Source organism: Macrosteles quadrilineatus, unplaced genomic scaffold, assembly GCF_028750875.1.
Source record: "Macrosteles quadrilineatus isolate MER2022 unplaced genomic scaffold, UCM_ALF_1.0 Scaffold_5__1_contigs__length_97177068, whole genome shotgun sequence".
Lineage (NCBI taxonomy): Eukaryota > Metazoa > Arthropoda > Insecta > Hemiptera > Cicadellidae > Macrosteles > Macrosteles quadrilineatus.
The window spans coordinates 62,986,182-62,998,529 of record NW_026542598.1 but is presented as its reverse complement, the minus strand read 5'-3'; the positions used below and the strand labels follow the sequence as shown (position 1 = coordinate 62,998,529).

Sequence of the window (12,348 nt, the reverse complement as noted above, 5' to 3'; positions counted from 1 at the left end):
TTTAATTTTAATTTTTATTATTTTTTAAAACTAAATAAATATTATTCTAGAGGATAAATACCTTATTGTTGCCACTGTAATCCTCTATCGTTTGGATGGCAAAAGGTTTCGACACTCATGGTGTCATTGTCAAGCCTTAAAGACGTGTTGTCGCACCTGCAGCCGTGCCGTGAAAATTAGTGTTCTTGTATGGCCATACTGTGTTATTTATTCGTAAATATGTTTGTGCGTGTCTCGTGTATTTGTTTTCAAGACTTTATGACCACCTCCTAGGAGCGACAACACGTCTTTAAGGCTTGACAATGACACCATGGTTGTCGAAACCGGTCGCCATCCAGATGACAGAGGATTACAGTTTCAACAATAGGGTATTTAACCTCTAGAATAATATTGTTAAGTAATCTGAAAGGCAACACCTCAAAGAATACATAAATATATTGACTTAAGCTGTGGTTTTCTCAGCCTCTAAAACACAAGTTTGAAAAATCCGCAAAGCAATCCACACGGAAAATATATTTAAGAATCACGTAACATTTTCTCTTTGGTAATTAAGCTTACGGTGTGTGATTAATATGCATCAACACGTTTTTGAAAAAAGGCCATGCTGCAGCGCAACACTATGTCATAGTGGTGGATAGTTGTACTAAAATCTGACAAACAGCCAGCTTATTTACCTAAACCACATATGGGATATTGCAGTGAACAAATCTATCCACTAGTGTGATGTCTTGGATTCTGCAGCATGGCCTTTTTTCTAGTGGGCCCTTGTGACACTACTGGTTTAAACATTTCCTGTAAAACTCTGGTGTAAACATGACGTTAAATCCATACATGTTATCAAAGTTGTCAAATCCTTTTCGAGCCAACGCAAAGAAGGTGGGTGCTTTCCAATGTAACATAATAATTTATCTTTATTGTGATTGATGACGAATTTAGTTATTTAAATCGTTGGTTAAAATTAAGTTATTTATTGTATTAAATTTGGTATTTTGTATAACATTTTGTTAATGTTTAATATTTTATATGTTCCTTATGCAGATGACAACATTTTCTATCAATTATTTAAAATAGTTTTTATTGCATTGCTCTGAACCATATGTGTATACAGTATTGTAATAAAAAATATATTTTTGCAATATGTGTTTATTTGTTCAAATGATGACTGTACCTACTTCAGCTACTTCATATAGTGTATCGATTCTCAGGGTAGGGTTTGATAGAAAAGTAGAATTTAAACTACTTACTCTGATTTTCTTTCGTACAAAGTGCCACTGACATAAACAAATAAATAGAAGTGTTGAATTAATCTTTACACAGAATATTAATCTTGGGAAATCATTCTAAATAAAGTTCAGGTTAAGTTTTATATTGACTGAGATATATTGATATTAGATTTACTGAGATAGATTGCTTAGAGATGGTTTGGGAAGTGTTACCCATCCCAAAATAACGATTTTATCCAAATACAATAGTGAAAATTTGGTGAGAAATTATCACATATTGTCCTGCATTATAAATATCGCTACTTACATGTTACTGGTCACTAAGAATGAATATCACTTTCTTCACCTATTCACTCCCCTGTAGTGTTGTAAAAGGATTTGAAAAATGCTAATTAATACCTTGCGTAAAATAATTAATAATGGAAGGGCTGAGGCATAAATTACAACACAATGGTATAGATTGTGAGTTCACTCACATTATTTTAATAAGAAATCTAATTAGACATATCATGGCATTAACATTACTATAATACTCTGTCAAGCTAAATATAGTAGCTGTTTTAACACTAAGGATAGTTTCAAGTATTGCACCATGTCCATAAAAGTTCCATTCCCAAAGACAAAATTAAGGACGGTTGAGAGGAAGATTGAAGCTGACATAGAATATTTACATAGAGAAGAAATACGACAGAACCGGCGAGTCTTGGGGAAATTGTTTCGATACACTTGGATTTAGCTTGAAACAAGAATGTTACACATCGAAGGAGCAGGGCCTGAGTAGACAAGTTTTAAGGTTTTCTACAGCAACCATTCTTGGTAGGTTTTGTCAAAAGAAATGGAGCTTTACAATTTTTTATTATTAATCACTTTCACACAATTTCCATGAACAAATTTGTGCTTGTTTACTAGGTACAGATAACAATTGGAAAGAAATACTTTATAACCATGGTTAACTGTGGTTATGAACACTAGATATGAATTAATTACGAATAGAATCTATTTTGATAACTGCTTCATTTTACATTTTCCCTCTCTCCCTTCTTGTTTAAAAGAGGAGGCTTAGGGTCACATGAGTTGAGACATAATCAAATTAGGTCATATATGATGACATATCGGGAAAGATATGTTTTATACTGGTATTAATTTGATGACTGCAGTTCCCAATTTTAAACCTTACATTTTTTTATTGAGACAACTAAAAACTACTGGATTCCAAAAAAAATTTTAAAATTGTCTTTCTTTCACAATAACATCAAAGATAAGACTTTGGCGAAAGCATGTCAAAAACCAATGATTTTGATATTGGCCCTAATGTAGGTCCAAAAAAATGAGGCCCTAATGTAGATTTTGAGCATAAAAATTTTAATTGTAATGTAACTCCCATAACCTAAACCCCTGACAACAATATAGCAGATAACTAATAATGATTGGTGTCAGATCATGATGAGACAAAATCATCATCGAGGTCACCAGCCTTGCACTTAATGGTTGTTTTGAAACCTTGTCTACATTTACTATCAGACTTCAAAGAGCAAGCATTTAGAGAATGAAACCTATAATCTCCAAAATAATCCTTTACACAACTAATTGATTATCCAGAAACTTGGTCATCCTGATTTGTCTTTACTTAATTTATTCTTGTTTAGCTGGTATGTTTGGCAATGCAATATTGTCTATTTTTGAAACTTCTTGGCAATGGAAAGTTTTCCTAAATGGCAAGTTTTGATGTTTATTTAATTAAATAGGCCTACTTGATGACAGTAATGTTTTGAGCAATAGAGAATTTTTTTTGAAGCAATACTAGAAAAACACAGAAAGGGAGAGAGAGGTCTTACCACCTAGATAGTAAAAATAAGTATTAAATAATTCAACAACAACAATTAGAACAGTTTATTTGAACAATAGATACCAGGAAAAGCCAGATTATGGAGCAAAAACAAGTTTTGAACATTTGAATAAAGCGACTCTTGTACATAATCCTTCAACAAACTCTGTATACTGCAACTGAAAGACAAAATAACATTACAAAACAGAAGGAGTCGATAATAGTGCTGTGCACTGTACAATTACCGACATATGTGCACTATACATTCATTCTGTTTACAATAAATTCAACATTTCAATTTATACAACACCGTCCTCTTTGTTTCTGACTAGAACTTAAATCACATCGACGCTTATAAACTCTAACAAATAAATCAACACTCGCAACACACTCTTTCACTCTTAGACGTCGTAGATCCCGTGATATGTGTAGCATCGAGCAAGCATGGTCACTCCATCGAAGCGTTGTGAACACAATATATCGACTAAATCTAACATTGACATAAACGTCCACTGATACTAAGGTTTCCAGTGTATTCTCTTACCACAAGCTATGTCACATAACAGAGGCAGAGTTTGAATATTGACTTGTTCCATTTACGTTTCATGAGCAAAATCAAAGTATACTTCATCACTTGATGTACAAGTAAACTTATTTTTTAAGCAAGGTGATGTTACTCAATTGTTTGGATAGAGAAATCAAATAAGGGCAGACACATTGCAGACAAGACAACAATTTTGACACAAACAGAATAAACATATATAATTAATTCAATCATTAAACTGTCAAAGTGCAGTGGCCAAGTCGAGAAATCTGAGATAAATAAAAGAAACAAATTAGCTTAAATCTTTTCAAACTGTTACATATTTCAATGTAGTTAAGGTGTAAACATGGATCTTTATGGGTACAAAACCACATAACACATTTTTTAAAGGTTTGATTAGACTGAACTATCAGAATTCAGTACTTAAATTTCAAATACAGTTCCAGTTATACTCCGTTTACAAAATTAAGGCAATTTGAGGGGAAGCAATTTCATGCCCTCCACTTCGCCCCAACTATGAAATAACAGCCAGCAAACATTCCCCTTAAACCGCCTTAATATTTTGAACGGACTATAGTATACTCTGTGTTCTAATTACATTCATTGTGTAAAAATCGATAGCAAGTGAAATGCAAATTAATTTTAAGCAGGCTGTTGGAAGAGGTTAAACAATTTTCAAGTCAATCCGTTCCATTTAAGAATATAATTCTTTTCATTTAACTTGCTGCCCTTGAGCCCTTTGTTGTACCTTCAGATCTTTAATTATAAATTAAGCTCCTTTACATATAGTACATTGTGGAATTTAATTTTTGTACCATCCTATAGTTGACAATTATTAATGATACTACTCTTAATTGTGTTTCATACAATTGACATAAATTAAGTTTACTTTTGTTTCATACACTTATGAACATAAACATTGCAATTTCTATTTTATAGCAGAGTAATTAGTTGTTTATTTACATAACCTTAACATGTTGTGTACTAAATAAAAAATGTTGTGTGATAAAAAGTGTAAAAAAACTAAAAAAAATCTTTCAACATTACACTTGAGAAAAAAATTCTATCAACAAAAAGCTCTTTGCAAGCCTAGTAGTGTACAGAAAAATATATCCAAACGGAAAATTTCAACCGAGGCAATTCCTAATACAATACTGATTATTCAAAAATACTTATGGAATGTTATGAAACAGGAAAAGCATGTTTGGTGGAAATTCGTCTCATGAATACTATATGAATTTCTCCAAACACATTTTATTCTTGGAACACGAAAGAAATTATTTGTCTTTGTACATAAATACAAAAAGTAGGGTCTTAACTTGCTCTTGTATATGAAAATCAGTCTTGATGCATTGGTTATGAAAATGGAAAATACCCTTTTGCCCTGTTACCTATTAAAACAAATGAGGAATATAAAACTTAGATCAAAATCTGTTTCCTATTTTTGTGCTTCTCTAACACTCAACATCTTTCACTTTTTCAAGAACAAGCTCGTGTTGTTTTTATATTACAAACGACATCAAGATTTGAACAAATCGTTAATTAATCCAAGCTTTTTTTTTATATTTCCTTAAGTAATAAACTAATGAATGCAAAACATTGTTTGAGAAATTACTTTTCATTATGAATTATAAATACCCCCGCCGCAGCAAACCTGCAGACTAAGCGAATTTCCATTTGCTTGATTGGATTTAAACGAAAATTTTCAATGTTTCTTGTGTCATTTATCATAAGGCTATCAAGAAATCTTCAAGAATAATATATAAATAAATATATATATATTTATATATAAATAAATATATATGAATTTGAACGGATGGTGTTTTTAGCCTCTAGGGACCTCAAAACAAAGAAGAAAAATTTGGTCCTGCGTCCAGGTCTTACCATGAGTACTACGGTAATAGCTTATTCGCTATATGGGAAATTCGCTAAAACAATCAAACTAAAGAAAACATTGATTTTTATTCCGATTTTAATTGATTTTTGAAACCAACAAGAAAAGCTTGAATAATTTATAAGTACAACAATTGTTTAAGTTTAACAAATTTTCAATAAAGGTTTGGTGGGTATACAGTTAATAATACGTAATAAACCTGAAACTAATAAATTGAGCAGAAATAAAGCACACAAGTACTTAATTAAGAGAATAAATTAATTCCTATTCTAGAGGTCAAAACAAAAAATAGCAATCTCATTTATAACGTATTATTTTGTATAGGCATTTTCTTATACAGTAGCCTATTGATAATCAGTATTTTAATAAAAACTCAGAGAAATACTTATATGGGAGCAAAGATTTGCTGATAATTTTTATAATATAATCAAATTTAAATGGGTATAAATTGGTTATAGTTAAATGTCAATAAGTATGAGTACCGTAACTTTTGATTAATTATTGTGGAAGTTGTTTATTTATTGAAGTTGTTGTAACATTTATTTTACCAGATGGAAGTATATAATACTTCAACTTGATATATTTTGCTAGCTTGAATTCAATGTAAAATAATAAGAAAAACATACTTATGTGTCATAGCATAAGTATCTGTTAAGTAAAGTGGGACAAAATTTGTATGAATTAGTAAATTACTTTACCTCTCAAAAACACAAGCAGTCACAAAGATTTAGCAAGCGAAAATTTAACAAGTTATTGTCTTTGATAGCGCATGTATGATTATTTTATAACTTGGTTACATACAATAACGAGACTCATTAACTTTGCGAAAGCACTAGAAGGTAATTGACATAGTTCGAGGTATAATTTGTAATAGTTATTAATAGTATAATTTGTATAGTTGGGATTTTTGACCACAATAAACTATTGTACACTTAGGTTTTTGTTAAGGTTTTGAAAATTCATTTCACAATTTATATGTTGATTTATTTGATTAGACATGTATATTTGCATTTTTGAGAGGCTAACATAATATCATTATATAGTATAGCTATTTCAAAGTGAATATACTATCAACAAATGATAACTGTATAACGTAAGTAGCCCAATTTTCACCGACAGGTGGTCTATTTATTGCTATCATTCTTAAATTGTTCTAATTATCACAATACCTACCTATATTCATTCAATCTTTATACACTAGAGCCCCTGTTTGCTTTGAGATCTGCACTTTATACACAACTTTGTGCCCGATTTCATTCTTAAAAAAATTGTTTTTAACAAAACCGACACTAAATTTTTACATATAGAACAAACAGAGGTTATTCAGATTATGTACAGGTTAGAAAACAATATGTTCAGATATTGAAGTTAGAAATTTGAAAAACCGTTACATTCAAATCAATAAGGTAAAATGTTTTTAAGATAAATAAGTATGGCAGTGAAGATTTCTTTTCCGCGTCCGATTCTTACTTCTGACTCATGACGTCGTTTTCAACTTCATCATCGCTAGCCTCTTCGTCTGCTTCTACCCCTCTTTCCCCGACTTCTTTCCTAGAATCTTCTTCGGTTCCGGTCGATGAACTCGGCGTCTCCACAGAAAGCTCTTCTGTCTCGGCAGTCGAGCCCTCTGGAATCTCCTCTTGGAAATTATTTTTTCCATTAACGAAGCCTGGGCTCACCTTTGGAGAGGACTTGTCTGAATCGTAGGCTCCCCCCATTCCCGGCGACTGTGGTGACTTCTCAACCGATAAATTGTGAGGAAAATTATTGGAGTTAGAGAAAATTTGGCGGTTGTGGTTGCGACTGGGTACGGCGGGAGGGGTAGAGACTCCGTTCTGGCCGTTGTGTTGGGGCTGGTACACCCTTGGAGGGGGGGTTCGTTTCACCGAACCATCACTAGTTGGCTCCTCAGTATCGTCCGGGGAGGACTCACTGGTCGGGGAAGCTACGACGACTGGCGTACATCGGGCTGGAACTGACAAAACAGTCTGTACAGATACTTGGTTGATTGTTAATACATATACTCTAGTCAAATATGGTATGTCTTTAACAGTTAATAAATGAAAAAGTAGATTATTGGTTCTAGGACTGCTAAAGGATTGTATGTATGACAACTTGGTTTTTGTAAAGTGTGGAACTAGTTGTAGGTTTGTTTAATTTATTCTTATAATGTCAGTGGCATTTCATAAGGTTTTATCTTTTGTAAATAAGAGTTCAAAACTAAAAAAAATATAAAAAAATGGAGTCTAAAACAGAGTCTCAAAAGAACTTGAGAAAAGGAAGACCAAAAATCACTGAGAGTAAGTCTGTTGAAAAAGCAAGAGTTGGGGAGAGGTGAAACAAGTTTATTCGGAAACATGTGAGGTGTATGACATTTGTTGCAGCTCTATGTTCTCCCAGGAATAAAGGTTGGTAAAGTAACCAAAGATAGTGCAAACTACAACACCAGTGTTACCTGCAGGAGGAGGCTTGCGGATCCCCTTGGAGGGAGTGGGAACGACGCCACCCTTCAGAGGGGAGAACCCGGGAGGTTTGACTGGCAGAGGGGGCGGCAGTGGCAGTGGCGAGGCCTTGGGGGGGCGGAGCGGAGGGGCTGGTGTAGCGGTCAATAGCTCGCGGACTGCCTGTGAAAATTTGACCTGATGAACACTGTCATAACCACATAGTCTAACTAACCCAAGTCACAATATGTACAGCTAAGTATAACGATTTATGGCTAGTGAAAAAATACTAAAAGCAGGCTTCCATCTATTAAGTGGACTAGGTGAACCCGCAAGAATTCGCACGAATAATAAATCAGGATATTATAGCATCGTCGTTAGAAGTTGCGTTGTTGTATCGACGTTGGTCTTGAGCTCGATCGTTGGCTATATGCATTCTAAGTTCTTTTTGCTGGTCAGTAGGAGTATTTTGCAGGATGGAGCTCATCATGCTGAAAACTTGCGCGTAATATCAACCAAATGTTGTGTCAAAATCTGCAGCAGTTCATAGCGCTGCAAAACAGCCATTAGCTTTGTTTAGCATTCTTTCTTGAACAGCGGTTTCGACGTCGTAGATATAAATTTGGGCATATGTGGAATGCTCCCCTTCTGACGGTTGAAAGGTGCCAATTGAGTGATAAATTGTGTCGTGCGCCTTATACATGAAAGGCCCTCCACCGTTATGTTCTTCTATTTTAGCTAGAGTGCTGACTTTTGTGAGCGCAGAGTTGTACGATCTAAAGTTCTCTTTGTAGTTTCTGCTCAAATGATTTGCTCCATTAAGTAGGTTCTGGATATAATAACTTTCTCGGTATGGTGGTAGATTCACTTTTCCTTTATGGCAGCAGGATGAAAATCCTTCGCCTCGTCCTCTTTGTTTTCTTTTAAAATGTAGCGCACCACATTTCTGACATTTTAATGCCATCTCGCCAAGTGCGTGCGGCTGAATTCTCGTATTTGTCAGTGTAATTTTGTAAGTATACGTTGCCACTGTTCCAGCTCATCGTCTGGGCTCCTTACGTTTTGCATTGCTTGCCGTAAGTTGACTCGCCGTGTCCGACCGGCAAAATTTCTTTGTCGTCGGGTCCTTGGCATGTTTAAACGAAAATAAAATGTAAAACTTTTCTCCCGTCGTGTCCTATAGGTAACATTTCTTTGCCAGGTTTCTAATTATTAAAAAAAAAACATGCAAACTGTTTACATTTCAAAACCAAACAAAACAGCTGGGATTTTTTTAAAACATATAATTGACATCTGTTTCAGAATATAATAACATTCAAATCAATCACAATGTTATCCTTATGGAAGGAACTTTGAGGGCAGCCCAAGCCCTTAAAAAGATATATTTTTAAAATCTAAAGCCAGTTTGCACATCTACACACCTAGACGAACATTTTGGTTAGGGATGGTCAAGTCTCAAAATTTTGGGAAATTTCCGGGAAATTTTAAATCTCGTTACACGAGACGAGATTTCTTTTTGGCCGAGATTTTTATCGAGACGAGAATAAAAAACAAATAAAAAAAAAAAAATTAAAAACGCCTGCAGAAAGTTAATGCAATACCCGCAATACAGGAGCGTGTTGTAGTTGCGTTTCCTTTGCGAAGGCGTTCTTATTTAATTAATTCTTCAAATGTAAATATTACTTTAATTATTTTAATAACATTTGAGAAGTCTTGTTAAGAGTTAGCAGTGTGAGGAATGTTTAATTAAAAAAGTCAAAACAAGTAACTATTTTATAAAAATTAGTATTTTATTTTATGATTTATTTTATTTTAGGATAAGTTGAACTCTATCCTAACTGATATCACTATGTTTCCTAATCGTACGCATTTTTAATAAATTAGGCGTGATTAATAAAAAAATGTAATGCTGATGTTTTTTTAAAAAAAGATTGTAATTATTCTTGCCTATTATCATTATTTTTGTATTTAAACAGTCATCTAACAATGTTACAAAATCAGGTAAAAATTCCGAACGTGCATTTCTCGTTGTGTATGAGAAGGGAAATCCCGTCTCGATCTCGTCTCGAAATTTTATGAGAAATAAAAAATCTCGTCTCGTCTCGTCTCGAACTAAAAATCCAATCTCGTCCATCCCTAATTTTGGTATATAATATGTGGGGTTAAATCTTAAAACAAAAAAGCCTTATTGTTCACAAAGTTTCATGTCCCGTATTAAATATATAGATAACTACTGTAATGGTCAAATTGTATTAGGGGGGTTAGTTTTAATTATTTTAAGGCCGCGAAGGTTTGAGCGCGCTCGACAAAAATATCAAACATGTCCACGGCAAGTCAAGCCTCCTAGTTCGTGACTTGGCCGCTGCGACCTCGGAGCGCTGACGTAGACGTGGTGGGGAGAAGCCGAGACCAGCGGACAGTGGACATTTCTTGAGACAGTCGACGGCAAGCGCATGTTCGCTACACACCCTCTCCTGAGATATATAGCGGACCTGCGGCGAGGATAAGTCGTGGATGCGATACGCAACGAGCGCAAAAATAAAGGCGATAATATTAAGCGAAATAAGTATTGACAGGCGTAAGTACTGCATTGTATCCTTACATTATTAGTATTATTTTCCCGTTTTACTTTGGCGAGTAGAAGTTAATATTCTTTACGATCACCTTAGTTGTAAGAGATTAGCGTATTGTATTTCTCAGGCCGGCACTGCGAGTGCAGTGCCACAGTAGCCTACACTTTTTAGTTTATTTATCTAAATTGGTTTTATTTTATTTTATCCAAAAGTATTTAATTTTATTATTTTGTTATTGCGTGTGACGACATAGTATTTCACTACGAGAGTATTGTTTTTATTTGAGGAGCGATACCTTTTGTTAGGCCTAGAAGCTGGTCACGTATTTTAGTTCACATAGAAGTATCGTATTTAGTGCCGATATATTCCTAGTCAGTGCGTCGTTGTGCTGACATACAACCATAGTATACTCGTGCGTGTAGGACGACAAAGGTACCATCTACGAAGATCGAGAAGCGGTTAGCGAGCGACGGAGACTGTTAGCGAGAACCCTGGACTACTCAAGCTGTCCGAGCAAATCGGAGGTAAGTTTAGGATAGGTTGACCCTACTCGAAATAAACACCTCACACTACTAACAGAGGGAATGATTTTTTTTTAATACAGCTGAAACATTCCTTTTAAAAACAATCTAGACATCAACTAAGCTCTATAAAATCTGCATAATTTCAAGAACAGCTGACTCACAAATAAAAAACTCACATTAACAGCAGTGTTTACATTACCTGACTTGACAGGCCAGATTTCGAGGAGGTAGCGGAGAGCGTTGATTGGCTGATTGAAGTCGAGAGGTTTGTCCGGGCCTTCGCTCTGCAGCATGAACACAGGACCGAAACAAGCAGCGAGGTTCTGAGGAGACATCTTGTTGTGCTCAGACTGTGACACTACCAGTGCCAAATGGTCCATCAGGTAAATAAGTGTGGCCTGGAAAAACACGTACATGAGGAGACAACCAAATTACAAAATATAAAATCCATATTATTTCCTAAGCAGGTCATAATATAGAATCAGCTATATACCTTGTTAAATAAGCAATCAAAATAAAATATTTTCATGTCCCTACAGAGGCTAAAAATATGTACTGGTAGGATTGTTTTGGCGTCACATAAGTGGTATTTCCGAAAAATACCTTTTTATCATTGCCCTGCGAATGTTATCCCCCTCGTCAGCCTTTTAGGGAAGTGGTGCAAGTCTAAAAATATCTTCAAGGTCTAAATAGAGCACCCACCCCTTCCCACTGCCCACTCGAATCACGGTGACCCGCGCTCCTTTCGAGCTCATTGCCCAACCCCTTCTATTGTTTTGCCTTTCCAGTGTTTCTGTTCCAACTTTTTTAAACATTAAATATAGATGGGTATCTACCCGATGTTTCGGGTATCCGCACACCTCTAAAACCAAGCTGTTTGAAAATAAATTTTGACGTGTGTAAATTGTTTAAAATTTTTCAAAAATTTTTTTTTTCAAAAAATCGAACCGACACATAACTAATATGTTTCAAGTGCGATTAGACATATTTTTTTTATTTTGGTAAGTAAAACTCCTCATATTAAAAAAAAGAAAAAAAGAAAAACGTTGGTTTTGCTATCCCGTTGTTCCGGGGATTGAAATACGCTAATCCCAGGATCCTGAGATTCGGAATTGCGGAATTGATATCCCTATGTGTATTTTGTAAATTCTAGAATGGTTGATCAAAATGATCTGGGGTCACCACACAAATTTATCACTACAGTACATTTTTATACTATAATAGTTCATCTCTGTCTTTGCTATTTTTATTGTTATGTTCCATACATAAGCCTTTGAGGGCGATGTTGACAAGGAAAACCAAAGTTAAAAGAGGAGTTTCAAGG

The 12,348-nt window shown here is 34.6% G+C and overlaps 1 protein-coding gene across 1 annotated transcript in view; it reads right to left on the bottom strand.

The window, feature by feature from the left end:
• Positions 1 to 5,713: 5,713 nt before the first annotated feature.
• LOC128995646 (rho GTPase-activating protein 100F-like) overlaps positions 5,714 to 12,348 on the bottom strand; it is a 91,509-nt gene continuing 84,874 nt past the window's right edge. Inside the window, exons 21-24 of the mRNA XM_054420663.1 lie at positions 11,224 to 11,422; positions 8,088 to 8,110; positions 7,942 to 8,056; positions 5,714 to 7,461 (exon numbers count right to left, since the gene is read on the bottom strand). Of these exons, the coding sequence (XP_054276638.1) occupies positions 6,953 to 7,461; positions 7,942 to 8,056; positions 8,088 to 8,110; positions 11,224 to 11,422 (846 nt within the window). The 3' untranslated portion in view covers positions 5,714 to 6,952. The remainder of the gene's footprint in view (positions 7,462 to 7,941; positions 8,057 to 8,087; positions 8,111 to 11,223; positions 11,423 to 12,348) is intronic.